This window comes from Ascidiella aspersa, chromosome 6 (assembly GCF_963924565.1).
Source record: "Ascidiella aspersa chromosome 6, kaAscAspe10.2, whole genome shotgun sequence".
Taxonomy (NCBI): Eukaryota; Metazoa; Chordata; class Ascidiacea; order Phlebobranchia; family Ascidiidae; genus Ascidiella; species Ascidiella aspersa.
Window position 1 is genome coordinate 9,904,310 of NC_139452.1, and position 27,046 is coordinate 9,931,355.

The 27,046-nt window shown below is 37.8% G+C and overlaps 2 protein-coding genes and 1 pseudogene across 2 annotated transcripts; 1 reads left to right on the forward strand and 2 right to left on the reverse strand.

Annotated features, from left to right (window-relative positions):
• Positions 1-475: 475 nt before the first annotated feature.
• On the reverse strand, positions 476-2,467 carry LOC146139607 (catechol O-methyltransferase pseudogene; annotated as a pseudogene).
• Positions 2,468-7,348: 4,881 nt separating this feature from the next.
• LOC146139608 (catechol O-methyltransferase-like) lies at positions 7,349-9,756 on the forward strand. Its single transcript, XM_083392041.1, has 2 exons — positions 7,349-7,762; positions 8,564-9,756. The coding sequence occupies exons 1-2, from the start codon at positions 7,418-7,420 to the stop codon at positions 8,885-8,887; spliced, it is 669 nt and encodes a 222-aa protein (XP_083248167.1). The 5' UTR covers positions 7,349-7,417; the 3' UTR covers positions 8,888-9,756.
• Positions 9,757-20,911: 11,155 nt separating this feature from the next.
• LOC146139609 (uncharacterized) lies at positions 20,912-26,220 on the reverse strand. The gene is made up of 4 exons (XM_083392365.1): positions 26,002-26,220; positions 24,635-24,814; positions 23,649-23,756; positions 20,912-21,647 (listed from the first exon to the last, which is right to left on the reverse strand). Exons 1-4 carry the CDS (start codon positions 26,048-26,050, stop codon positions 21,388-21,390), a joined length of 597 nt encoding a protein of 198 aa, XP_083248491.1. The 5' UTR covers positions 26,051-26,220; the 3' UTR covers positions 20,912-21,387.
• Between the last annotated feature and the right edge of the window lie 826 nt (positions 26,221-27,046).

The following is a 27,046-nucleotide window of genomic DNA, read 5'->3' on the forward strand; positions in this document are numbered from 1 at the left end:
CGTAAACCTCGTTTTAACGGGGCAAGGCAAAATGGGAACACCATAGTAATACCAGTTATCTTTGAATAGTTTGCCATTCAAGTCTCCATGCTTCTTTCACGCCTATTTGGAATCGAATTTTCTCCAAAAACATATTGAGAATCCCTTTATAGACACACTATTATTCCGCGGCACATCCACGACTGTTGCGCACATTCACCCCTTCGTAAAATAACTAAAACTTTTCATCCGCGAATCACTGAAGTACAGCGAGCCTTTATTTGTTTCACATAATATCAAGTCTATATACTACAACGTGTTATTAATATCGTCTATTTTGAAAGTGTCTTTTTTTTCGCAAAGCAAGCATCTCTAAAATTGTGCTTTTCCAGCCGATTAATAATATACTAGCAGTGTTTACTATTTATTAACGCCATATACTGATTTGCTGCTCGCTGGTGTGTTTCTGGTTTTAGCAAATGTCTGGATTACCCAACAAGTTTTCCCACCCCGGGACTACTTTTTATTAGCACTACAAAGTGTACAAACGAGATTATTGAACAACAAAAACATGTTTTCTATTCAACGAAAGACAAATATTAATAAAAACAAATATGAAGTCTTATTTCTAACTCTCAGATTTAAGTTTTGTACAGCTTAATATGGTTTGCATCTTAAAAATATTTCTACCCTGCATTAATTGCTTAGGACCTGTTTAATAACAAGACGTTAAAGTCACACGTTAGGACTTATTTACGCCAGGAAAGCATTTGTTCCATTATGGCGACTGTAGGGTTCTTATATTGCCATTCAAGCATTTATTGCTTGGCGCAGTAACGGCGTTCAATCATGCGATGCATGCAAGCCACGAAAACCAAGCAGGTTGCAAATACAAAGTGGGTCAAAAATTTGTTTTACCGAATGATGAGTCTCACGTTTTTATTCTTTATTGTGTTAGCAATCTAATTTAAGACGTAGTAAAACTGCCCATACTTATCGGCTAATTGATATTGCAGTGTTGTAATAACTCAAGTCAGTGACTTGACCTTAATGTACTTAAGTCGCTGTTTTCAAATGACATGCTGCACTTGTGTATTTTGGGCAAAATGGCTTCACTTGACTTAAGTCTATTGGACAAATGACTTAATTGGTTGAAATGAAGTGTTTTAACGAAGCCTTTTTTATAAATTTGCTCAAAATCAGACAAGTTTACTAATTTTGATAGTTTATCGTTAAATTCATGTGACAAGCACTTGGCTTGAAATTGACATAAAGACGTGACTTAGACTTAGACTTAGGTTATTTTGCAAAGAGCTTTATTTGGACTTAAGTTATTTTTTAAAAGACTTGACCGGGACTTAAGCCATTTCAAAATGATTTGTTTACAACACTGTGGCATTCTAACTACGTCTTACTACAACATCAACCATTGTGATTCAATCAATGTAGGTTAAGTCATTACTGAAAAATAGATTTGTGTCAGCGTTTTGAAAAATGCACAATTGCACACACATTCGTCTTTGGAAGTTTTCCCTTAGAAGGTTACGTCTATCAGTCTGAAATTTCGCCACTGACCTTTCCCGGCCACCAATTTACCAGAGTCTTAGCTCTTTGTACGGTCCATTTAATTTAACCTTCTAATCAAGTTTAACCTTTGAAGACGGACTTCTCCATTGCATCGGCCATGTTCTTCATGTAGGCGATCAAGGACGGGTAAGTGGTGCAGTCGTACTTGGGGCTATTGCGCACGTATTTAACATAGTCCGGGCAACCGGGGTAAATAACGTTGTCGGCCACCACCACAGTCCCAGCTCGCAGCAGTGCCAGCTTTTCGAGCCTAATCAGGTCTTTTTTGTAAGACTCGCCGAAGTGGTCCAGGAAAACAAAGTCGTAACTTTTCACCCCTGTCGTTTTGGTGATGGTTGGTAGCACGTCGGACGCTTTGCCAACCAGCACCGTGACCCGGCCTTGTAGCCCTGCGAAGTCGATCATTTCCTTCGCCACTGCGGCGTGACGGGCGTCAGACTCAACTGTGTACAGTCTGCCGGCTTCACCTAGTGCCCTTGCAATTCTTAGCGCACTGTAGCCCGCGTACGTACCTAGCTCGAGCGCATATTTCGGCTTGCATTCCGTGATGAGCCGTTCGATGATTTCTCCCTTCATGCTTCCAACGTTCATTGCGGGCTCGTTCGTATTACAATACTCGTCGATGGCGCCTAACACGCTTGCGACATCACCCCTCTTCGCCTTTTCCTTGACGTATTTTAAAATTCTTTGAGGTAAGGTCTTCGTGGCCATCACCTTCGAAAGTTTCTACAACTTTAGCCTGCAACATGTAACGTGAGCAACTATAGGCTTTCAGCTACAGTCGCCCAAGTCCGTCCAACAACCAGGAATTCGTTTGTTCACAAACACTGTGTTGGTTTGGCCCTGATGGCTTCTAGCAGTATCGCGTGCTACGTCGATTCGTGTCTGTTTGTCCGGGCAAACAACGACAAGGTACTGGCAGACGATCATGTGATCGTGGTCATTTTTTCAACCGGGGAAAATATACTCTCCCCTCAACAAAGGCGTTGGTAATGAGAAACCGCTGTGCGCCACAAAGCCTATGTAAACACTATTCGGCTAAATTCAGGCGCGGTTTTGTATTGAAAAAATGCTGACCTAAATCCTAAGTATAGCAAGACCGCCGGGTCATCGTTTACTTTTCCATTCATTAATCGAGTTTGCAAACAAGCGAAAACACCACGTGTGATATGTCACGTGCTGTGGGTGAGACACAATTGATTTCGCCTTCGTAAAAAGATCGCTTGAAACAGCTATGGAATTTGAATTAATCACACATTTGTCACGTGAAAAGCACTATTTAACCTGATTTGGTTAAAAAAAGTTCCGTTTGTTCACGTGGTCTTTCTTGAAATGTCTCGAAAGATACCAAATAAAATTTGTGGTTCACAAATTTTGGTAAGTTAAAATCATTTAGTTTAAACGTATCATGAATAGAACAGGGATTATAAGCTTTATAACATCAAAACATTAGTTTCTGTTTGGCTTTGAACCGAAACGTTTAAACCGATAGAATCTCGGAGACACATCATTTACGTGTTGTTAACCCCAGTTTCTGATTCGACAACGTAATAAAGGGTCGTAAAAGACATAGAAAAAACAGAAGTATGAACAAAAAGGGTAACCGTTGGGGTCAAAGTATCACGGAAAAATCCTCTAGAAAGTAAGAAAAATTAAAAATGTGAAACGTGGCATTAATCAGCCAATTAACATTTTTTTCTTTAATTGTGTAAAAGGCAACAAGTGTAATAACGATCAAATTCATTGCAGAAAAAACAAACAACGTAATGTGCAAATCTTCTGTTTGTGGCCACCTGAAACTTTTTAATTTAATTATGTTCCGAATAAAATGTTTACCACTGCATGTGAAAATAACAGAATTCGCAGCGGCTTCTGAAAGCTGTTCTGACCACCATATGGCGACATCACTGTATTCAGAACGGGTTTACGAGAAATTATAATACTTATCGAGGAAATTGTTATTCGGCTAAGGTATTCCATACAGAAAATATCAATGGCGTCTATTCTTGGAATTAAATATTTCTGTTTAGTAGTTTGGTTTATTTAACTTTTGTTACTATGTAAGCTTGACTAAAACGAAAGCATTATCACGGGTTGTGCTTAACATCGCACGTTTTATGGTTATCGGCTTTCGTTAAATACGCCCTTTGTGGGTCATAAAAAATCGTAAATATGACGTCACACACATAAGACGTCACGATCAAGGAACATTTGAGTATTTGAAATACACAATTAGGCTTTGTTTATAACTTGGTGTTCACCATGTTATTTTAGCGAGAAAGACAAACGTCCTTATCCCAAAGTGGAAAGAATGCCTAACGGTTACAGCAGTACCATCTAACCAACGTGTTCAAAGCAGCATACTAAACTGTTTTGTGAGATGACTATATTATTACGTCAACCAAATTCACAATGATCTATGTGCGAGAGTATGCATATTGCATATACACTTGAGCAAAATCATTAAAACGACAGCAAAATTCCCAATTGGTCCACTTGGCCACAACTAAGATTGATCTTTGTGAATGTTATTTATGTTTTGTGGGCGCTTCCAGATTTCAAAGACCGAACTAGGCTGCAAATGCTAAAGCAAAGGCGAAAAGTAGTTAAAACGCTGGCAGAATGATTGACGCTGCATTTCCACAAACTCTATTGACAAAACTGTAAGTGTGTCGTGGAGGCTTAACTGTGCGAAATAAATTGATGGCAACGTTTTGTTTAGCTTATCTAATGTAATTGGCAACAATATAACTAGTATTAAAACATACAGTTTCAAGTAGCTATAAAGTAGTTCATTTACTATAATGCTTCACTGCCTATACCGGAAACTGTTTGAGTGTTTGCAAATTATAAATAAACCAAGATAGTGTTGCGTTCGGCACTGTTCATGAGAATTAGCACTGTACATGAGATTTTCCACATTTCATCGTTTAAACCAGGGTGGTCCAAGGTTGACAGCATCGCGGGCCACAATTTTCTTTGATATACTTCGCCGGCCACAATTTTCTTTGATATTCTTCGCGGGCCACATAAAGCAGGCTATATATGCGACATGCGTGCCAGGAGCGATTAACGATTTTCGTAAGGTCGGGGCATGAAATGTTTAAAGATGACGATAGAAAGCATCGTCAAAAAGTAATGTGATAATGAGACTGCTGGCAAAATGGTGCGCGCGAAGCGCGAAAAAATTGCGTTTTTGACAAAACAGAATAGGCCTACTGCATTTATAAGCGTAGAATGTTTTTAACTAGTTATATTTGGTTAGAATTGCACGTTGGAAAGGTCCAAGCGTTAACCTTTAGTCACAGTAAAATCCTGTAAACACATGTGGCCCGCGGGCCTGGGTTTGGACCACCCTGGTTTAAACAGTTTATGTTTAGGTAAAAAACCGCGTTAATGCCTCAGAACACCTTACAAAATTGACATTTCGAGAAGACAGCAGTTAAGTGGTTTGCCAGCTAATGATAAAACTCTACAATTTGTTTGAAAGTATGACTTAGTAAAGTATTTGGATGTTTGAAAGTTTGATTTTTTCAATCAACCTAACCAACGTTTTACCTGAGCAGTCTGCTTAGTGCGTTTTATCCAGGTGATAACTTAAACTTTTTCGAGTCCATCTATACCTACCTGTGTTTCTTAGAGTTTTTAGAAGAAGGGGCCTGTTGGTTCCCTCATACAAACGCCAACATTAATGTACAGGATAACCTGTAGATACCCAGCGTCTGTATTTGCTATTTACTGTGTTCGTTGTGCGTATGCTAAGGGTCTGTAAACGGTCTGGCGTATTTCCTTTTCCCAGCAACCTGCTCGTTAACTCACAAGTTAATCCCCAACGCATTCGCTTTTACTGCAACGTTAGTCGTATCCGAATTATACTGAAAACCAGTCCTTACTGGCAACACGTGTTTTTACTGGGATGTAACCTATTTTTTTGAAAGCGAACTATGCTGAATTGTGTGAAAGTACAATAAATCTATAAGCGACCTGACAGTGTGCACTTTGAAATGCAATGACAGTTAAGATAGTACGGTGGTCATGTCTCCCTGTTAAAATATACAAACCTATTACGACGACTGGTCAACATACGTCGACAGTTCAATGAGTCAGTTCAGTGCAACGCGTTTCTGATTTGATTTGTTTGCATGAACACTGAACAAACAAGGTAAGCCTGTTAGACAAGGTAAGGTTGTGGGCAAATTACAAAAGCAACACCGTTTGACTAAAGCAGCCAGTTGGGTCGCCGAAAAAATCAATTAAAACTTGATTACGTTGACCACGTCGTACAAGTTAGGCCTTAAGGCCACAAGTATAGACTTTTTTTCAGAAGTTTGATACAAGAGTAACAACGACAAACATCAGTTGCTTTTATGAGCTGCTGTGCACAGCAGCGGCTTGTTCTGCTTCTCTGATTTTATGACCGCGAGTCTCTGACCGTCACTCAATCAAGCAGCAAAAACATCGATTGGTAAAGCAACGACTGGAAGTAGCAAATTAGTAGTGTGGCTTAACCCATGATTAAGATTGTTGTTCAAGTGTTTAAGATGCATTAACACTTAGCAGTGTTTGAAATAGTTGCTTAGCGTGCTGTCGTAAAGACGCAACCAACCTTTACAATCAGTTTTTGGTGTATAAAGGCGTTTTGCGTTTTGACTTGATTAAGTTGCTTTCCGGAACTGTTATTGCCAGCCATTGACCGATTCTGATATGTAAGGAATGCTTGCATCATGCAAAATGTGAGCAATATTAGAAGGTATTTTGAGAGTGCGCAAGGTTTGCAGTTCTTGGTACAGATTAGAAAAAATAGGTTTTAAAAGCATTGCTAAACGATAGTGTTATAGCGAGCGCCCTTGGGCTTATCGTGAAAAGATACAAAATACACTTGTACAAACTTGTGAGGGGTAAACTCCAATCTTGTGAAGCGCGGGACCCAAACCGAAACTTTATGAACCAATTTGGAGCAGTTTTTCGTAACATTTTAAGGAGCCTAACCGAAACTAAGCCGAATTTTATGAAAAAGGTGAACCTTAACCGAACCCGAACCTGTCAAAAATGGTTCACCCTAGCATGATGTCACACTTTGTATATTACAAAATCAATATTATGCAATGTTCTAAATTATTAAAAAGAATATAAATTAAATGAAATATATAAAAGAATATAAATTAAATGAAGCGTTGATTTTTCTTTTTTCGTATATTTGAATAATGAGCTGCTAGTTGTTTAGTACGTCACGAAACTTAAATTAAATACGAGTTACAATTATTCTGATTCCTTGGAACTTTATAAACCGGTTTTGAAATAACAATGGTTGAACCGAAGCTGAACTGGAACTTTTGTGTTGAAACGTGTTAAACTGGCGTCAACTGTCGTTTGAGTTTTTTTTTTTTTTTTTTTAATAAGGAACGCTTCACGATTTTGCGTGTTATTGAGGCTTCGTTTTTTAAGAACTGTCAGAAAAAAGCAAAGGCTACAGGGCTGAAATATTTGTATCATTAAATAAGTTTTGTTGGATTTATTACTCGCACGGACTTTAAGGTTTAGTCCTTGGCGATCTTAAACCAGTTTGGTAGGAACGGAGTTGCCGAACAAGATATGTATGTACTCTTTACATCTCTAAAACTAGAACATAAATGAAATCCGTTGTAAACAAGGAACTGACGTTCCAAAGGAAAGCAGCAAACTAATCAATCTATTTTGTTGTTCAGAAGGGCACAAAGGTGTTGTAATCTGTGAAACTATTGAAATCGCTTTATTGACCTAAGCTAACTTTTGGAACCGCACAAACATCGACTGTACTCTACCGTAAGGGGCCTTAGTGGGCGCCAAACTGCAATAAAACATAAAATACGACATGGAAGTGGATCCGATCCCGCAGCGGATTTGGGAGCACGTGCGCGTCAGCGCAAAGCAAGGCAACGTGGATGACGTCATCCGATCAATCGACACCTACTGCCACGAACGAGAGCGGAGGGCTAGCAACGTAGGCGACGTCAAGGGCCAGATCCTTGACCGACTGCTTCTCGAATGTTCGCCGAAACACGTTCTAGAACTGGGAGCCTACGCCGGCTACAGCGCGCTGCGTATCGCTCGCTTGCTGAAAGGCGACGCAAAGTTGTACAGTGTTGAGTTCGACCCGGCTAACGCCGAGATCTCGCGCTCCGTGGTCGCCTTCGCCGGTATGAAGGACCGTGTGGAGGTCAGTACTGTTTATTATACAACCTTTTATCTAACCCTAAACCACATCTCGAACTTCACCATTCACTCGAAATGTAAGTGGCATTAAAGCAAATTATATACATTCCGCGCGGAGGTCAGTAAAATGCCTCATTAGGTCGAGTCAAAAATCCTATAGGCGTCAATACAGATGTTGAAATATTAAAAGCGGTTAACTCGCTCGATTGTTCACAAAATTGCGGAAAACTCAGTAAAAAGTAATTGATTACTTGTCAACTAAATATACAGGGAAACGAACCACGTTTACGAGAATGTTAAAAAAACTTCTACGTAACACTTATAACAAGTTTAGTGACATGTGCGAATAACTTAAGTCCAAGTTAAGTCGGTATTTTTTAGTCAAATGCATTAACCGATACTTAAGTTTAAGTTAGCATTTTCCAAAAAATAATGTTAAAGATAATTGTTATGTTCCAAGACTCTTAAGTTCAAGGCAAATTATTATTAGTCAAGAATAATTGGCTTGTCCTAATGACTCAAGATCGGGGCAAATAATTAGTCAACAACAAGTGTTTTGTCCTAAAATCTTAAGTTGAAGTCAAATTATTACCAAAAAAAACACAACAAAGTAATTTGCTCTAGTCACGTTATTAAACCCAAACATTATACTATAAATCAAGTCATTTTGCTTAAATACAGTTCACTTTAAAACCGCTACCGGAGTGCCCTCAAGATAAGCCTCTCACCTAAAAACTCCCTCTCACACTTTTTACACCTAATAACTCACACTCACATATTTTTTTACAATGCTGCCATAACTCAGATACTGGAGGGCGACAGTGGTGAGGTTCTAACATCGATCTCGCGCAAGACCGGCGTGTCGAGCTTCGACTTGGTCTTCATCGACCACGCCAAGGACCTCTACAAACGCGACTTAATGACAATGGAGGAGCTTGGCTTGCTGCACGAAGGCAGTGTGGTGGTGGCCGACAACGTTATCTTCCCTGGCTGCCCAGACTACCTCGAATACGTGCGCGCCCATCCCGACTTTGAGTGTACAAATTTCCCGTCCAAACTCGAGTACTCGGACCGCATGGACGCCATCGAAAAGTCCGTGTACCACCCGAAGAGCAAGCAAGAGAAATAACCCCGAACTTTTTCTGTAACGGTGGATTTTAGAATTTTAGTTTTGCTTTACCTTATAGAAACGCTCACCCACAATTTATTAGTTTTTTGACACACTGCTTCGCGCTCTAAATAAATATCCAGAAGTTATGTCGCAACAACATTACCTTATAGCACAATATTTTTCAGTGTCTTTTTATTTAAACAAAATACATATCGCACTGCCATTTTATGTTTTATAATTATGTATTTTTTAGCAAACATTCATCACTCACAAACGTCATTTATTTGCCAACTTAAACAGAGCGCGTTGCTTCAACCACGTGGTAAATCGAAAACGTGGTGCTCATTTACCGTAAAAATGAAAAACCGTTAACCTTTAATTTCTCGTAACCCAGTTGAATATGAATCAAGCGATCCGAAATTCGTTTGCCGACCCTCTGTTTTTTGACCTTTGCTCTTTTTAGTCGTGGAGGCTTGATTGCTTTGTGTGAATAACATTTTCAAACGCTCTATATGGATTTATTGCGAATCAATGATCAATTCATTGCATGAGGGTTTGGTGGTCTGGTTATTTCGTCAAGGTTTCTCCAATCCACAAACTACTTTTAATTGTGATCGCGACTATTTGAATGCCGCAGACCATTGCCAAGAGCAACAAACCTCCATCACGTGTTTTATAGCAAATGTTTACTGAGCAAATATCTTGCCTGATCTTGCTGACTGCGAAATATCATTACGGTTTTATTTGCCCACCGCCCTAGAACTGTTAGGCCTAAGCTTGTGATCTGAAAGACTACAAATGCCTATCGCGTGTAATTTTCCGAATGGTTTTCAATTTCTATAAAAATGGACAATTTTTCTCGAACAAATTGTCAAAACAGAATTCGAAATACATTACAATTGCAAACTGAATTTGCTTTATAATGATAAAACAACTTGCCTCACGTAGTAAGGTTGTTTATAAAACGAAATGTCGCCACTTGCACTGAAATGTTCTGATGAACCAAATAACGCTAGGAAAATAAGCTTTTCAAACAACAAACCAGATCATTAAATGAAAAGCTAAAACACTCGCATATTTGAGCAGTGCTGTTGTGCAAGGCAAAATAAGAAATTTGTCTTGTTTAAAAACGATTGCTTAAAATAAAAACGGGGTTGTTCATGTAACCTCAAATTAGGCATGTTTTTGCATGAGTTTTTTTTTCGTGATCTAGGTTAACAACAGTGGTGTATGGAACATATTGCAGTGTACGACTCACATATAAGGTAATGTGGCCGTTATGAAAAGGCCCTTCTGAGCAGTCTATTTCCAACGATTTCGCAGGCAGCGTACTATTCCTGGCGAAGCTGAGCTACTTTCTGTTGAGCTTTTTTTCCGATTTTTCAAAGCTGTATGGCGCAAAGAGAGGTTAGCAGTGTCAGTGAGAGTTGAAGAACAAAAGACGGGAGGCCAGCGCTTGGGTAACCTAGGTTGCCAACCCGGATTATTATCACACTTCTATCGTCTCCATTGCATCCGTCTGAAAAATTATTGCATTTTTTATTAGACAAGTGGAACGCTTCGTGTTTTTTTCCGGTATTAGGTATATTTGGCCGAAAATGTGCAGTCGTTCTATATGTCGGATACTAAACGAAGTCACTGTACGTCAATACGACCTTAAATTGACAAATCTGAAACGTCCAAACGCAACGTTTTTCAGGTAAATAAAGCAAAAAAGTTTTTTTTTATATATATAAATCCACCATTTCCTATGACAATCACATTCCGGACATTTCACGCGATTTAGATCTTATTCTTTCCTATGGATATTACTATGTACAATGACCGACTTTATCATAGAGTTAGACTGACATTAGATAAATACGGCCATTTATAAAGACTACATTGTCACGTTTTTTTTTAATACGAGCGCAATATATGAGTTAGTACCATCGTTATAAACTCTATACCGATATGCCGTAGTAGGAAAATTGTAAAACTGTATGCCGTACAGTAGGGAAGTAATTTTACGAAAAAATTAAACAATATAACCTATGGTATGTTTCTACAATTTTCTGCTATGCAAACACCTATAATACCTGGTGAAAATACTACACAGCACACATAGTTCTATCACAATATAGCTTTTTGGTCAATGTAACGAGATTTTTGATTGTATCATACCAAATGAACAAGTTGAATAGATAGCGTATCCCTCAGCAATTTCTTCAACAATTTTGGCTTCCTGCTTTTTGAAGTCACACGACCGTATCACCATTGTCCCAACTGAAAAAATAAACAGGAAGACATCGGTTAACAAAAGGATACTGTGTTTCTTCAGCCTTGATTTTAAAACGGTCCTTATACAATTGCAAATAAGTTGACTAATAACGTGTTGCTTTATAGACACACACAGTTTGTTACAAAAACTGCTAACATAAGCCAAATGAGCCTCACTGAAGCAGATGAAGCACATCAGCATTGACATAAGTACAGCAAAGGCTTCTCATAATGTTCGCGGTATCTACACGGCCATCCAGTCAATTGTTTCCCGTGCTTCCGCCAAAATTTCCCACAATTTATCCAACATGCGAAAACGCAATCATAGTGTAACTTGATATACCCTTCCAATGCATCGATTTTTTCAAATCCCTTTTAAGCACGTTTGATTTTGCTTTGTTTTATTTTTATTCTTAGCAAGTTGTAGACCTCGAGGTATAATAGAGTGATGAACAACTGCCCACAAGTTATTATCATTTCAGCAATGATTTTCTTTTCATAAAATATTTTAGTGATAAGATATTATTGACGTAGGTTTTCGCTTTTCACCAATGCTTGCGGTTACGAAAATGTTACAACAGAAATACCGCACGGTGAATGCGAAAACATAAATAGCCACAACTGTGTCAAGCAGCTAACCAGAAAACTATACTCTACCAATTTTTGGCAATTCAAAGAAGACTAAATACAAAATACAACCCGAACTCAATTAGGTAATGCAGGTAGACATTTGCAACGGTTAAGAAAACTGACGAACCGTTGGTGCGCATAAAGTAGATGGTTGAGCAGTAAATGTCCAGGCCGCTACATTCGACCAGACCTGTTGCTAGACCAGTCGCTTCGCCGAAACAGTCTGGGTTGGGATGATTCGGCTCCGAGGTGCAGTTATAGCATCGCAGTGCGAGTCCTGAAAACAAGCAAGCGACAGTTACCGCAAACGCGTTCTGTTTTCGAACGAACATACTATATAATGGATAAAAAGCGGCCAATTTGTTTAGTTACAAAAATACTTTATACATAAATTTAGTACATAGCTTCGCAAAAAAGTTTAGTACATAGCTTGCTCTATATGTGAAGGCCATTGAATTACTTAAGTGGTTGCACCAAATCAGACGGAAAGTTTGCACGAAGCGCAAAAAAGCAAACATCGCAATTAGAACATTTTAAAAGTTGGATAAAATGGCCAATGGCTACATTAAATTAAACATCACAAAATCCACACAACGAACATTATTACCCTTGCCAAACATAAGTCACAATCCTGTTTTATAAATTTAAATTTTTGTTTTTATGCAGTGGCTAGGTTGATTAGATCGAAGTATTAATTCTGATGCTTTACGCACTAACTTCGAACAACAAAAATAGATTACCATTGCGTTCAAACTATTTTATTATTAGAAGCATTCATAAATTTATTTATACATAGACGTACCTGATAAAGCATGAGTTGTTATCAAAACGAATATTGCCTTAAAGAGCATCCTTTGCGAGAGACAAGGCTGATGCGGATTATTCTCTCGACGTATTTTTGATATCTTGTAGGTTTACACAGCTGTTTACCGAACGTCTGTAGATAAACTTTTGCCTTATAAACACACCGGAATTTTTTCTGAAAGATGAGGCGAACAGTTGACACACAATGGTAATTTGATGCCCTATTCTTCAGCAACTAGAATCACTTTTTCCTTCCGGAACCTATCATATAGTCTACTGTTGTTGATTTCGCATAATGCAAAACATTTTAGGAGTCTTATCACTTCAAAAATCCATGTGGCGCACCTACGTTTGACAAAACTACATAACAAGAGTGTGGTTTCACATTTTTTAATCTATCGTATTTTAATTATAGGGTGTACTGATACTGCTTTATGATAAGTGCGGGTTTCTGTTATATTCACAAATAAATTTATTCAAATTGTTGTTAGATTTATAGTCGGTTTCATGCTGGGGCGCCGTAAGAAGTGTACGTTTTCATTTATCATGTTGTAGTTCAGGGATTTGCTAACTTTTTTGCCGCTCGTACCCCTTTCTCAGGTCAGAGCGTTCTTCGTACCCCCACAAAATTCTGATGGAATTTGTCACATATATATTGTTAAATTACACTGCTTTTATAGCTCAATTAAAAGTTAAACCGGTATTTTACTACGAAATGCAAAAATCGGAAAGAAATTAAATGTCAGTTATTTTGTTTGTCACCTCTCAGTGAGATGTTGCGTGCTTCGATCAAACGATGGTTCGATTATACTCAAGCCTTTTTCAAAGCAAAGACTGTAATGGCATAATATCATTTACATTTTTAAAATAAAAGGTACAAAAGATACCGCAAAAATCTGCTTTGTGGTCCAAGGATTTTCGTAACTCTTGATGTTCAATCTCGTACCCCAATGGGTATGACTACCCCGGTTGGGAACCCTTGCTATAGTTGGTAATAAAATCAAAATCTAGAAAAATTAGAGTTAATATTACGATCAATTAACTAATTCAGAGCCAATTAACTCGGGTATTGGCATTTACGGACTAAAGGTCCCTCTTGAAAGTGGGCCTCGATAGTTATTTCAATCTACGCAAACTGAAGCTTGACGAAAAATTGGTACAATTGTTCCAATATAAACAGATTAAAAGGTTAGTCTTTCTATGTAAGCAACAAAATAGAGCCCCTGTTATCCTTTAGAGTTGACTGACAATGGGAGGAAGGCAATTGCTCCAGGGTTAGCAAAGCACACCGCAGGTTATAGCTTTTACATCAGTTATTGCGTCACATTTGTAAATCTAAAAAAACTAAAACCCATTGTTGTATTTCTTTTAAATGATTTCCTGTTATAGTATTCGCCTTTAGGTCAGATGTTCCAATTTTTTTAAGCATTAGACCTAATAAATATAACATAGTATATACTTTGATAAAGCAAAATTACTGACGTCCATTATTTAAAACTAGTTATTAAAAAATTAGACAAATTACCACAATTTCTTGCGGAACATTAAATAATCTGTCACTTAACACCAGTGAAGACCGGTTGACAAATCACTGCTTTAGATGTGAACTTTTTTGATAACGTTCTAATTAAAATATATTTTTTTCAATTTTGGTTTTATTTCTGCCTTTTTTTTGCAAAGAAGTACCATTGAAATAAATATTCCCAAAATATCATTTTGAATCATTTCTGAATATACACCCACCGTTGCGTTTGTAAAAATGGTCTTTCGAAGAAAAAAATTGCTTGCTCTACATTGATTTATTCATTTACGTTCAACCACTAATAATTCAAATGTTGCATTTATTAAACAAAAGTTAACTAATCCTATTAGAGTTTTTACTTCTCTGTAAATTCGTTGATGGATTGACAACCTAATACAGTGTTCCGCAACCTTTTTTCACTTGCGACACACAAATAGAGCTCAAAATATTGGACGACACAACTGCAAAACATTTGAAAATCGACAATAGACAACAAAAGAAATACCCAAGAGAAAAATGAGAGATTTGCGATTAAACGCGCAAAAGGCGCCGAAAATTTAACGTTATTTTCTCTTATCTTCGGATTTTACGGTTTTACGGTCTTCCTGAAACATTTTAAGACGACCAAAGGGAGATCCAGCCATAAGACCGAAATAAGAACAACATCAACGTTGGAATAAAACACAGTTCGAAATAACACCAAATTAGAAGTAAAACCTTTAGTCGTATAATAACGTATAAATCGGAATAAATCCTAGCTTGTCAGAATACCAAACCTCAAACTCCACCCTTAAATTCATCACCTACTTCACTAAAAATTCCAACCCTAACTTAATCTTCCACCCCACCCATTCCCCACCACAAACAAACAGGGGAAAACAACCCAATGCCAAAACAGCGGCGCAATAAACGCCCTTCAAATTAGAGTGCCGAAACGGCGACACGAAAACATTCAATGCCATACCATCTGTTTACATTTTTAGGGATTATTTTGTCCGTTTAGGCCTTATTCCAATCAACTTTAGGTCTCAGTCCGACAGGTTTAGGTTTTTTCAGACGATTTTAAATCTTATTTTATCGTGGTTCGAAAACATTTGCTGGAGCCAGATTTATAGGCTATTCATTTTATTGAGCTAGTTAAAAAGCTGTTTAAAATTCGACTTTCGACTCTGCGTTTGAACGTAACACAGGTTTTAGTTTTAAATATTAAGGAAAATTTGTAAGTTACATAATGGATTATTGCGTAAGGTTAAAATGTCGACCTTGCTGTAATTAAAAACGCAGGTAAATACCTTCGGAAAGGTCGCGGCACCCCTGGCATGGTCTTGCGGAACATCGGGTGTGGAGCACTGACCTAACATAAGCTCTTCAATTTGTAGGACGGACAATAATTTTAAGGCGTTTCATCATACTAAGGAAAATCTTCCCAAAGATAGTTTATAATTCTTTATGAGCGATATGAGAATCAAATAAAACACAGTTCCCGGAGTAATGTACGATAGTCAAGTCCGTTAGTTGTTAAAATAAAGGGAAAAATGACGGACAGGACGACTTACATTGTCTTTAGAACATAGGGGTTTGATACCTTTATGAAGGGTTCAGGTAACCTGTTAAGGCTTCTTATGTAGTCTGCTGCGCACCCTACATCAGGGGTTCTTAAACTTTTTTTACCGCTAACCGCTGGAAATTTTTGCTTAGCGTGGATCACGGTAGTCAAAAAAATTAAAAAATGACGTCATAAATTGACATCACAATACAAACAGACTACATAAATCTGCTGATTTCGGTCCTTGAATATAGACTAATTTTTCAATTAGGCCTTTATGGACCCCCTAAAACTAGTTCACGGACCCCAAGGGGTCCATTGACCCCAGTTTAAGTACCCCTGCCCTATATCTAAGCATATTAGGCATCCCTTGAGAAAAAATAAAACATATACATAAATAAAACATATACTTTCCGAAATTTAATTTCATACCTATTTTCTGCGTATACGGTACTTATTTAAATTTTCCATTGTAAATGAAAAGCTGTTTGTCTTTTGCATGTAAGCATTTGAAATGTTTTTTTTAAATTACTAAAATGCTGTTCTATATAACCAAATACATATTTGTTCCTAATTAAATGTAACTAAACAAATTTCGCAACGAAATAAAGGAACCAAAATATAGGATTAAAATATTCAGAGCTTAACAATGCATCTTTTATTAACTGTATAATACGCCGCAATTGAAAGTCACCCCAAAATAAAAACGACCAAATAAATATTATAAATACTGAACGCTGAACTATTATAAAAGCATGAACGGACAAGGCGCCGAAAAATGGTATCGAAACAGAAGATAAACAAAATATCTTTGACCTAATTGACTGAAAATAACCATACGTCGATTTTTTTGAAGGACCACATAAGCTAAAGTCAGATAAGGTCATTTTGATTTACAGAATGTGAGTCATATCCATTGTCAATCTTATTTAAAAATAACTAATGCTTTTCACGGTGTCGTGTGCTAATAACAACCATAATGTACATCTGTCAATTAAGACAAATTGTAAATTTGTGTTATGTATACCGAAAAGGCCGCAACCGGGGCAAAAGTTAAAATGTCCCTTTGCTTTCAATTGTGTTTATTTGTAACAAAGCCTGCGCGATATGTTTTCAGTCATTTGAAAACAAGTCACGACCTACACAAACGATGGCTATGGGGAAAAAATTGTGGCGGCCAAAAAACATGGAACAGGGCTGCGTAAATATGGAATACTTTTACGTTCCCGCCAACCCGTTAAAATATCTGTGCTTAATGGATGTACAGCTTGGTTCTTTTAACCGCCTTTATAATTTGGTTAAAGGTGCGTGTTGTGCTCTGAGCTTCTATTCAGAAGAAGGCGAATACTCCGTAGCAGGCTGCAAGTAGAGTCAGCGAGAGTTGACTGACAAAGGACGGAAGGCCGGTGCTCCGATTACCGGAGTTTCCCTCGAATAGAACCGCTACCCTCTTGTCTTCTCCGTTGCAGCCATCTTAAAAAAAAAACACATGCGTTCTTTCATACCTAACCAAAAAAACAACAACTTTAAATAAGCTATGAGTTTGTGTTGTTGAGATTCGTTTTACGCCTAACGAAGGTGGGTGGGGGTCAGCTTGAAAACTTTTGATATTACGCGAAAAATATTTGTACATAACCTAAAATTTATTGGCGGTCAGAAACATACTATTTGCGCGGCTATATTGCATTTCATTTGATAAAACTTGAGCTGCAGTAAATAAACCGCGACTAACGTTTTTGCGGGATTGACTGACCGTTTGTGGCTAAACGGCGACTTCCAACATAATGCCCGTCTACGGCCGCGGCTAAGAGTGCAACTGAAGGCCAAACTTTTCAAACTGGCTTGGAAGTAGGGTCTGGCTGCAGGTTGAGTGACATGCAAACACCTTAAGGCAGTGGTTTTCAACCTGGTGGTCGCGACCCCCCGGGTGGGTCGTTTGCCTTTTCTCTGGGGGTAGCGAGGACGACAATTAAATACCAATCACTATAACGTGAATGCTAGTTATCCTCAGACTCAATAAATACAGCTAAAACATTTGCTTACTGTATTGCAAAAAAAAAATATAACCGTTGTGACAAAGACAAATATTTTCCTTTTATGTCACAAATAAAATATAGTATTTTACGATCTATGCACACTTAAATATAGATGTTGTGCCATGTATTGTACCCTCCAGACCAGTGGTTCTTAACCTTTTTAAGCATTTGAGCCGCAAATAGATCGAGGAAATTATTAAAAATAAATATTAATTAATACAACAAATAACATCAAAGAAGGCAATGCCACTGTTATTCTTCTTTAATTTGGGAATGTTTCTCTCCCATTTACTTCGAAACGCCTTATTTTCTTGCTGAAAAAGGCAAGCTTTAAAGTGGTACATTCTTTAAAATCCTGGTACATCCTGGGGTGTACAATACACCCGGTTGAAAAGCACTGCTACAGTAGCCTAGCCTATGCTGAGGAAATTTAAAAAACGATTGTTAAGACCAAGGTAAGATTTGCTAGACATAAGAATATAATTTGATTGTTTTATTGCTATTTCATATGAAAGAAAAACATTTTATTATCTCATTTCATACAGAATCATGTTTACCTAGGGCTAACGCGAAGTTTTTTTGTTTGGTTTTCAACGAAATTTTTGGAGGGGGTCGTTACCTGCGTTGGGTTGTCAAAATGGGTCGCAAAAAAAAAGGTTGAAAACCACTGCCTTAAGGGGATGCTGGTAAATTAAATCTGATCGCTCTTTTGTTTAATTTCCTTAGGGTTTATTGTTTAATTTTCCTTAGGGTCATTACAGTCATTCGACAGGGAGAATATGAAATAAATTAAACATGCAAAGCATTTGTGCTTTGTATGGTAGATTCGTCACCTTGTTTGCAGGTGAAATATATGATGTAGCCAAAGTCGTTTATCTCCTCTACAATATCCTTGTCTTCCTCAACTGCGCTGCAACGGCGTTCTACAAGTGTTTCACCTGTACGAATATAATTAGAAATGGTATTGGAATGCTAAGCAAAGCAAAATTTACTTTTCAGGGCTACTGAGTCAGTTTAAAACCCGAGTCCTGCATCGGCTAACACAAGTTGAGTCCGACTCTAGCCAAATTAGTCGCCTCGTCGAAACCAATGTCCGCGCTCTTAGTTTTCATCCTATAACTCCGCATCAGCCCTGTATTTCAGCTATTTCCATAACCAAAATAGTTTGGATATAAACGATCAGTCGTAGGGGAGTAATAATGTGAAAATGTTAGGTCAAATTATTAACATGTGTTATTTCACTTTATGATTTACAGTGTAAGGCCTGATTGATTCTGAACTTGCTAATGAGCAAGCGTACATCGTACTCTGCTATAGCTTATTTGGATGCAGCTGGACTAGCAATTCGAATAAGACTACATTATTTTAGGTTGTCTTATTCGTTTCCCTAGTTCAAATGCAGCCAAACAAACCGACTTTGTCGAGTTCAGAGAACACAGTCCTGACTGAGCCATAGTAAGATGTAAAACAGTTCTTGTATTAGGCGACACTTGCATGCATTTGTTGGGCCTCGTACATCCAGTTATCAGTGACATACAAAAAACTCGACGGTTTTTTTGGTTAGCGCAAAAAGTTTATAGAACAATTAAAACAAACTTACCTTCAGTCTCCAGGACGTAAGTAACCGAACAAAATTTCTGGGTGGGCTCACATTCTGACAGCGGGACAGGAGTATTTAATGCTGGGTCAAAGAAACAGTCCGGGTTCGGCCAGTATGATCCTGACGTGCAGTTGTAGCACTGCAAAGCCTCGACTGCACAAAGAGACAGAACAGTACAAAAATTCCTTCACATTGCCTTGGAAATAACGACTCACATATAGTTAATTATTATTAATATACACTTACCTTGAACAAGACACAGCATCACCAAGAATTTTACTAATTGGATTAGCATTTTGACTTGGCCTGAGGGGGCCAACCCCAAGTTTCAAATTTGGATCAGACTTCGAACAAGCACAACGTTTTTAATCTTATCACTGAAAATATTTGGCTTATATTTGTTTTAACGCTTCATGCTTTACTTTTCTTCTCTTAATTGCATCGCTGCAAAAATCGTCACACCCTAACGTGCTGTAACATAAACAGTGGCACTTGTTAGTTTTGCCGTAGCCACTGTTCCAATACAATCGTTGGTATATTATTTAAGCCAGGTCAAATTTCTAAACTTTTCCTTCCTAAATCTCAGCCCAATTTGGTTTGCGGTGTCAGTTTGCACAATAAGGGGCAGCGTTTCATTAATATTGCTATACGTCACACTTTCCTGTTAAAGCGTTGGCTGGAAGAAGTGCCAGCTAATAGAACGCAGTAACGAATTACTACTGTTGAACAACGTATTTTGGTACGGCCTGCAATATCGCGAAAACTATTTTTTTTATTTTGTTTATTAATGAAAACAAAAATAGTTCGGTTAAGCTGCACCACACGGATATACCGTCGTGTTGTAAAACATTGATCTAATCAGTGAAACATTCTATAGAGATCATGTTTTTACAGGTATCTTATTGTTAAATGCGCTAATACGTATTATGTTATACAAGTAAATTTGTATCGAATATGGATTGGCTTAAATCGCCTTAGAGCACACACCGACACGCAAAACACACCGAATTGAGTGAAAACTCAATAAGCAGTGTTTTGCGAACAAAGAGTGACCACTAACATGTTAGCAAAAGCACTTAAAATATAGATGCATTACACAGTTACCAATGTATTGCAGAAACTTTTTCATGACTAATTCTTTCGAATTAACCCGATAAACGTTTTACGAATTTACCTTGGACATGTGCATCGAATCGGGCACAATAGATTTAAATATCTTGTCTTTGTACAAATACAGAGTAAGTTATTTCCCTTTCGGTGTAGCTCCATTTTTCATTCTTATCGCTCATTAATGGCGCGACGCGTCGTATAAGCACAATCACTTAATTGGACGCGATTTAAGTCATCAAATTTAGCAAAATTATTTTAAAATAAAATTGGTATGTTTCCCTCTTCGCAACCTTTTGTTTGTTAATGAAGTACAACTTGCTAAATCTCAATTTTCGTCTTACAGGAAACCTGAACCGTTTCTACACTGGTTTTGCTTTGTATCGCGCGAAAAAAGTGCCGAGTATTCCAAAGCTTGACTTTTACACTTAGCATAAGTTTTTTACGTCATTCTAAATATTTCTTGGCTCAAGCAGCTTGGTTTTGTCTGTTTCTCCGAGTTAGACCCAAATTATAAAAATTAAGCAAGGTTTTAATTTTGAGAGGTGTAGATTAAATATTGTCGCGTTCGACTAATTGCAACACAAGTGTACGAAAAGAAAAATGCTTCACGTAAAGGTCCTCTAAACTTTTTGGCTTGAATTCTACATTTGCCAGCATTAAACGAAAAACAATGAAAGCTCGAACATTATACTACTGTATAACCTTATGACTTGATGTAGGCACATGGAGATAGTTGAAAATGTACCGGTGACATTACATAATGGCGAAATGCTTTAGAAATGGATATGAGGAGTGTACAATTCACGTCAACGTGATCAAACAACAAAGATACAAATTTGTGGGAAACAAACGAGCCTGGCTGTTTATATTAAAAAACGCCAAGCAACTATTTAATCGCGGTTAAAACGTGTTGAAAACGTGCCCGGCTGTTTGCTGCAAATTGTCTTCGGCAAACAAGTTGCATTCTGAATAATATTTTTCCTTATTTATTTTTCCTGAGAGTGTCGCTGATCACACAACCATTCCACCAAGGAACGTCAAAGCTATCGTCAGCATTACGAGCACGGCGCTTCCACTCCACCTAGTAGCGCCACTAGTGGGCGTCGTTGTGGCTCCGACTGTTTGTGACGTCATGGCAGGGGTGCTCGACGTCACGGTGGAGGGCGGGCCCCCGGTCGTCGAGGTTTGATCGGTTGATGTTGTGATGGGTGTAGTCGATGGTAAAAGGGTCGTACTGATGCTCGGAAGTGTGACCGCGTTGTTGCATCCGTCTGTGAAAGGAGCAGTTTGCCGTAAAGCAGGGGTATCCAACTCAAACATGCCAAACATCTTCCCGTGCCAAAGTTTCGCAACTATTTTTTTTCTAACATTTAAAGCGATTTTATACAAAAAATAAAAACAGTATAATGTCATAATATCAGAAGTAGTTGTTTGGTCGCGTGTTACATTTGGCACGCGTGCCTCATGTTGGACACCCCTACCGTAAAGAGTTGAAGTACATCTGTCAATAAATATTAAAAGCCGTGGCACCGTCTGCCAAACTTTATATATATTGATGAATCACCCATATTTCTGCACCTATATTGCTTGATGGCGCTGATCGTATTATTTCTTTTCATTACAGTATCCAGCAACTGAGCAACATATGAAGAAAAACGTAAGATAGTGTTGACATGTGGGCAGCTAAATTTGTAAGCAATGCATCTTACTACATTTTGTATTTTTTTAGTGTTTTCTCTGATATATGAGTGAGTACCGCAGAAGTTGCAAACTAAAATTAAAAAACAATTTGCATTTATTGCTCGAGAGTGTATTTGCATTTATTGCTCGACATATACTAGCATACACTGTTTTCAATTATCCACTGTACTAAAAAGCATGATGTATTCCCCGTCACGATTTTTGTCGAACGTGTAGGGATTCCTATGAGAGAATTGCCAGTCTATATGGCAAAAGAGCACGGACAAAACAAAAAAATTGAGGGTAAATCCGAATAAGTGTCACGAATTGGTTAACTTTAAACCGAAAACGTTTTACTTATTCCAACGTAGTGCATTCCACCTAGGGGTCCGATAAATGCTTAAGTCGAAAAAATGTTGATTTGTCGCGTTGCATTTTTCCAAGTGGGCTACTGCGCTAACGATAGATTTATTTGTGTAATTTGAATAGAACTTAACGACCTCAAACAAATTGGGAAACCTCAGATGAAACCTTTTTTTAATTTAAGACTTTTTTTTTAATTGTGTATGTGTAGTTTTAAGGTTCCATATATCCTATTCACTTTTTTGTTTAACAGCACTTTTAAAATCAAACCTTGAAAGCCTAAAGTACGCCAAAACAACTCTAATTTTTAATACAGAAGTTATCAATAATATTTATTTGCTATATGCATTAATGGCAACTGTTTCAGAGTCGCCCAAACACTACACATACTAAATAATATTTACTGGTTTTGCATTGAAATAATTTTTAAGAATCGATCAGACAATAAAAACAATTCAAAACGTTACAATAGAAACCTTATGTCTTTCCCGATTTAAAAGGATGTGGAAAGACTAAGAAGAACAAACAGTCCGTACGGCTTGCCAAAAGGAAAGCAAATCTATACGCCCTGCATTTGATTCAACAGAAACGTTTTCTGAAAAAGTACAGATTACTATCTCGGTCCTTAAATGCAGTTGATCGGTCGTTGACGCCCTTGGACGGCCGAAGTTATAAATGACTTTGTCTTATCATGTATTTTCGACGCTGCTCTGCATGCGAGAAAACGTGACCCTTGATAAAAGCACCGTGCTTTGGAAACGTATTTTGCAAAATGTGTTGCACTCAAACGTGCCTTTCTTGAAAAAACATGTTTTCAGTAGAACGATTAAGAGATCTGCGGTTCCTAGGATTTTCAGACTGAACTGGATGCGAACTGTGATTTTAAATTGCTTCGAACCGGAACCGGAACTTAATGTTGATGTCATTTAGAAGGCATAGTTACCTTATGTAAATCACGATATTTAACCTGCTACACAACAACACTTATTAATGGTTAACGAACACTTATTATTAGTTTGTTTAGTAATATTAAACAGAGCATTGTTTGCTATTTCTCAACAATTTATAATGAAATTCAGGGTGTTGGCGTTTTGCGTTATGTGGGACAATTGTAGCCTACTTTGAGATGATCTGACATTAACCACGACGATTCGCATTCAAACCACGCCCTGTATTTAGCTATCCTTCTTAATGCATTCGCGCTTCTAAAGCTTCTGAGCCCCACTAACCTGTATTGCACGAACAGGCCTTTGTATCGTTGGTTTCGATGCAGTTAGGAGCATTCGGCGACGTAAGGCAAGTTCTGGTCAGCACTTCCGTTGCTATGGTTGGAATGACTGTTCAAGATAGAAAATGTTTGTTAATCATGTCTTCCAACATATGCTTTATTACATGCTGAGACAAACGCCTTGAAAAAGTTGCGTTTCATTGATTTTGAACGGGGATATAGTTCAATAGTGTGTCGAGATATAAATGTACTATAAAAATGTCTATTGTAATAGTTAAGAATAATATAACGAATGTAAATTAAACACAACATAACTAACAAAGTTATAGTATACTTAAAGAATTGCTCCACAAAATGGCCCCGTCAAACCTTGCATACCCGACGTAAGTAATATCGTCACAGATGTTTTACGAAAAACGATATAGGCCTAATTAGTGGACAAAATCAATCATCTTCACTGTTTTAATTGCCCTAAAAATGTTCAAATGCATTCTTCTCCGAAAGCATACAGTCGTGTGATATTAAATCCGCAATTTTAGTGTTTTGGCCTTTCGCAATTTAACAAGAAAACGCCCCCATAGACATGGTCACGCCTCCTCCCAGGCGAATGTATTACACTCCTGGTACACCGCGGTTCTCAACCGGGGTGCTGTGATCAAGGGTCCCGATACGTAGTTGAGAATTTTTAAGAATTTTACACCGTGGCTCGCTTTGAAAATTTTAAGAGATAAATTTCCCCCCTAATTTTTCAACCTTATGAAAAAATTAAGAAACGTCATTTTAATAAAAAAGAAACGGTTTATGCAGTAACCGGTAGATAAGATTGATTAAATGATAGAAATACGACATACAATAAACATAATAGTACATTAATTAGTTGTCAAATATTCAATTAATGTGATGGTTAAGCCTGTTTTTTACCCTGACAATCCCCCTAGGGGGCCATGGCTCACAGGCTGGAAACTCCAGATTTAAATGCTGACTTACGCTCGATGGTGGTGATGATGACGGCGCACTTGTCCTCGTTGGGCTCACACTCCTTCAACTCATTAGAGGTCACCACTTTACAGTGGTTCTTGGGCTTGGTGGTGGGGATAGCCGGAAGACCCGGAATCATAACAGGAACACTGCCGGACGTATCGCACTGGTAGCACCTCAGGCCGCTCACTGCAATATACGGTTAAGAATACCAAAATTTACTGCAATTTTAGATGGATTCAATGCTTCTCAACCCATGGGCACTGGGCAGCGACCCAAAATTGTTTCACCGATAGATTCGATGGGGTAGTCGACTACAGTATAGTTTTATATCAGTGGTTCTTAGCCGGGGTGCAGCGGCTCTTACAACTTTTTGTGTAAGATTAGAGTGGAATATATCCATTTATAACTTCTTAATGCTGTGTAGAGTTGATGTGTGTTGCTCCAGTTCCGTTTATTGTGACATTCTAGTGATTTACTTACGGAAAAATCTTGAAGGGTGCGGCAATCTATTTGTTATTTCTGAGGAGTGCCGCAAGCCATAAAAGGTTGAGAACCACTGTTTTATATTGTTAGAGTTAATGAGGTTGGCCCTTCGTGTGATTTTTTCAAAATTTCAGAAAAGAAAGCAAGCAATACGAAGATATATAATCATCGAGATAATTTTATCATTTCAATTGAAGAACTTGGTAATGCTAAATTCTTATGGCTAGCTGCCCTACAAAAAGTTCAGTAAAGATAATTAGGTCGCCAAAGCTTGACTGGAATTCTTACGCTTAGCATATGGGCCACCGCAAAACATGTTTGAGAAACGCTGGATCAAATGGAAACTGTCGCTTTCTAACTGTGTTGGCCTGTTTTTCGTCGTTACTACTGCCATGTTAACGAAAAACTTGCTAAAAATTTACTTTAAATTGTTTTTTTGCCGTGTTAAAACAAAGAGTTTTTTAAGTTATATGTTTTGTCGTTGATAGTAATCATTTATACCCCGCGGCGTAAAAGCAATCATGTTTCTTGTTGAGGCGTGGAAGATTGGCCTTGCTATCGGCTGTATTTCTATTTACGCTAATACGGTTTAATAAGATGACTTGCCTCATTTACACAGACCTAAATTCCAGCAGCCTGTAAATATGTATATAGTTAAAGTCAACTTTTAGTTGCCTTTGTGATAAAAGCTGTATTATAACACGTATTGTGTTGTAAGACACCTGTATTTGTCCGTTTTGTCGTTTGCATTACAAACTGTGTTACATAACCCGATCACCAAATGAGCATTATAATAAAAATATATTTGAACTTAACGCTTATTGCAAAATGCTGCATTTAAACTATTTTTCAAAATCCTGACGTAATACTTGTTTTTACCAATTACTTACCCAAAACAGGTGCAATCACGAAACAAAGAAAAAATGCTTTCCTGTCCATTTTCGCGGTTGGCTGACCAAATCCTTTCTTTGTTAGTCCAACTTGAAATAACACTCAACCGATGGTTAATTTTACAGTCTCCTTTATCCTTCACGAACAGTCACTCTCCGGCCCTGTACATTCTGTCTGACCGCCCCTTACAAGAAGCTGGCCTGAAGAAGGCCTATAATGGTTGCCGCTAATTACAGTGTCGATGGCGAATCACGATCACTTGCTATGTTCCCTATGTTGTCGTGATGGTATGCAACAGACGCCAGTCGCGCCGCTATTTTCGTCACTGTGTATGTTCGGGTGTTCGTATGTAAAATAGTTCTACTTGATGAGACGGAAAACACACATCGGGCTTATTTATTTATTAAACGACGAAACCAATTCAGTTCTTTTTTGCCCTTTTGCTTTAGTTTTATTTCTGTGCCAAATCTTCTTTATCTGTGTGAAAAAATGACATCTGATTGTGTGTCTTTATCAAACGACAAATCTTAACTGAAATCACTGAAACCTTGTTTACTGTTATTGTTTTTACAAAAAAGTGTCTGAAATAATTAGTTAGCCTGTTGCGAAACAATTTAAACCCTGAGTCTATGCGCAAAATTTGAACTCAATCCACATTTTAATTCACAAATACACTTCCATTTTATCTAAACAAATATCGTTATTACCCTCATAATGTAATAGTTTGGCAATTTCGGCCAATATCAGTAATTTAAGTTATTTTAATGACAATTTATGTTAATACGCAATTAATTGACATGACAAAATTACCCAATAACGCATGTATGTAAATCGCGTAGAAGAGCCAATGGAATCAATGTCGGTTGCTCTTTAGCGAAAATGTCATACAGGATTCGTGTCTGCTGAAAGTCGAATGTGTCATGCTCTCAGCCGCTTCAAAAGCACCAGACCAACATAAAATTAAGCGCAGCTATTACGTATCGGTAAAACTTGTTGTGTTGTCGAGTGTCAGCAACGAAATTCTGTGCTTTTTCTGTGAATCAA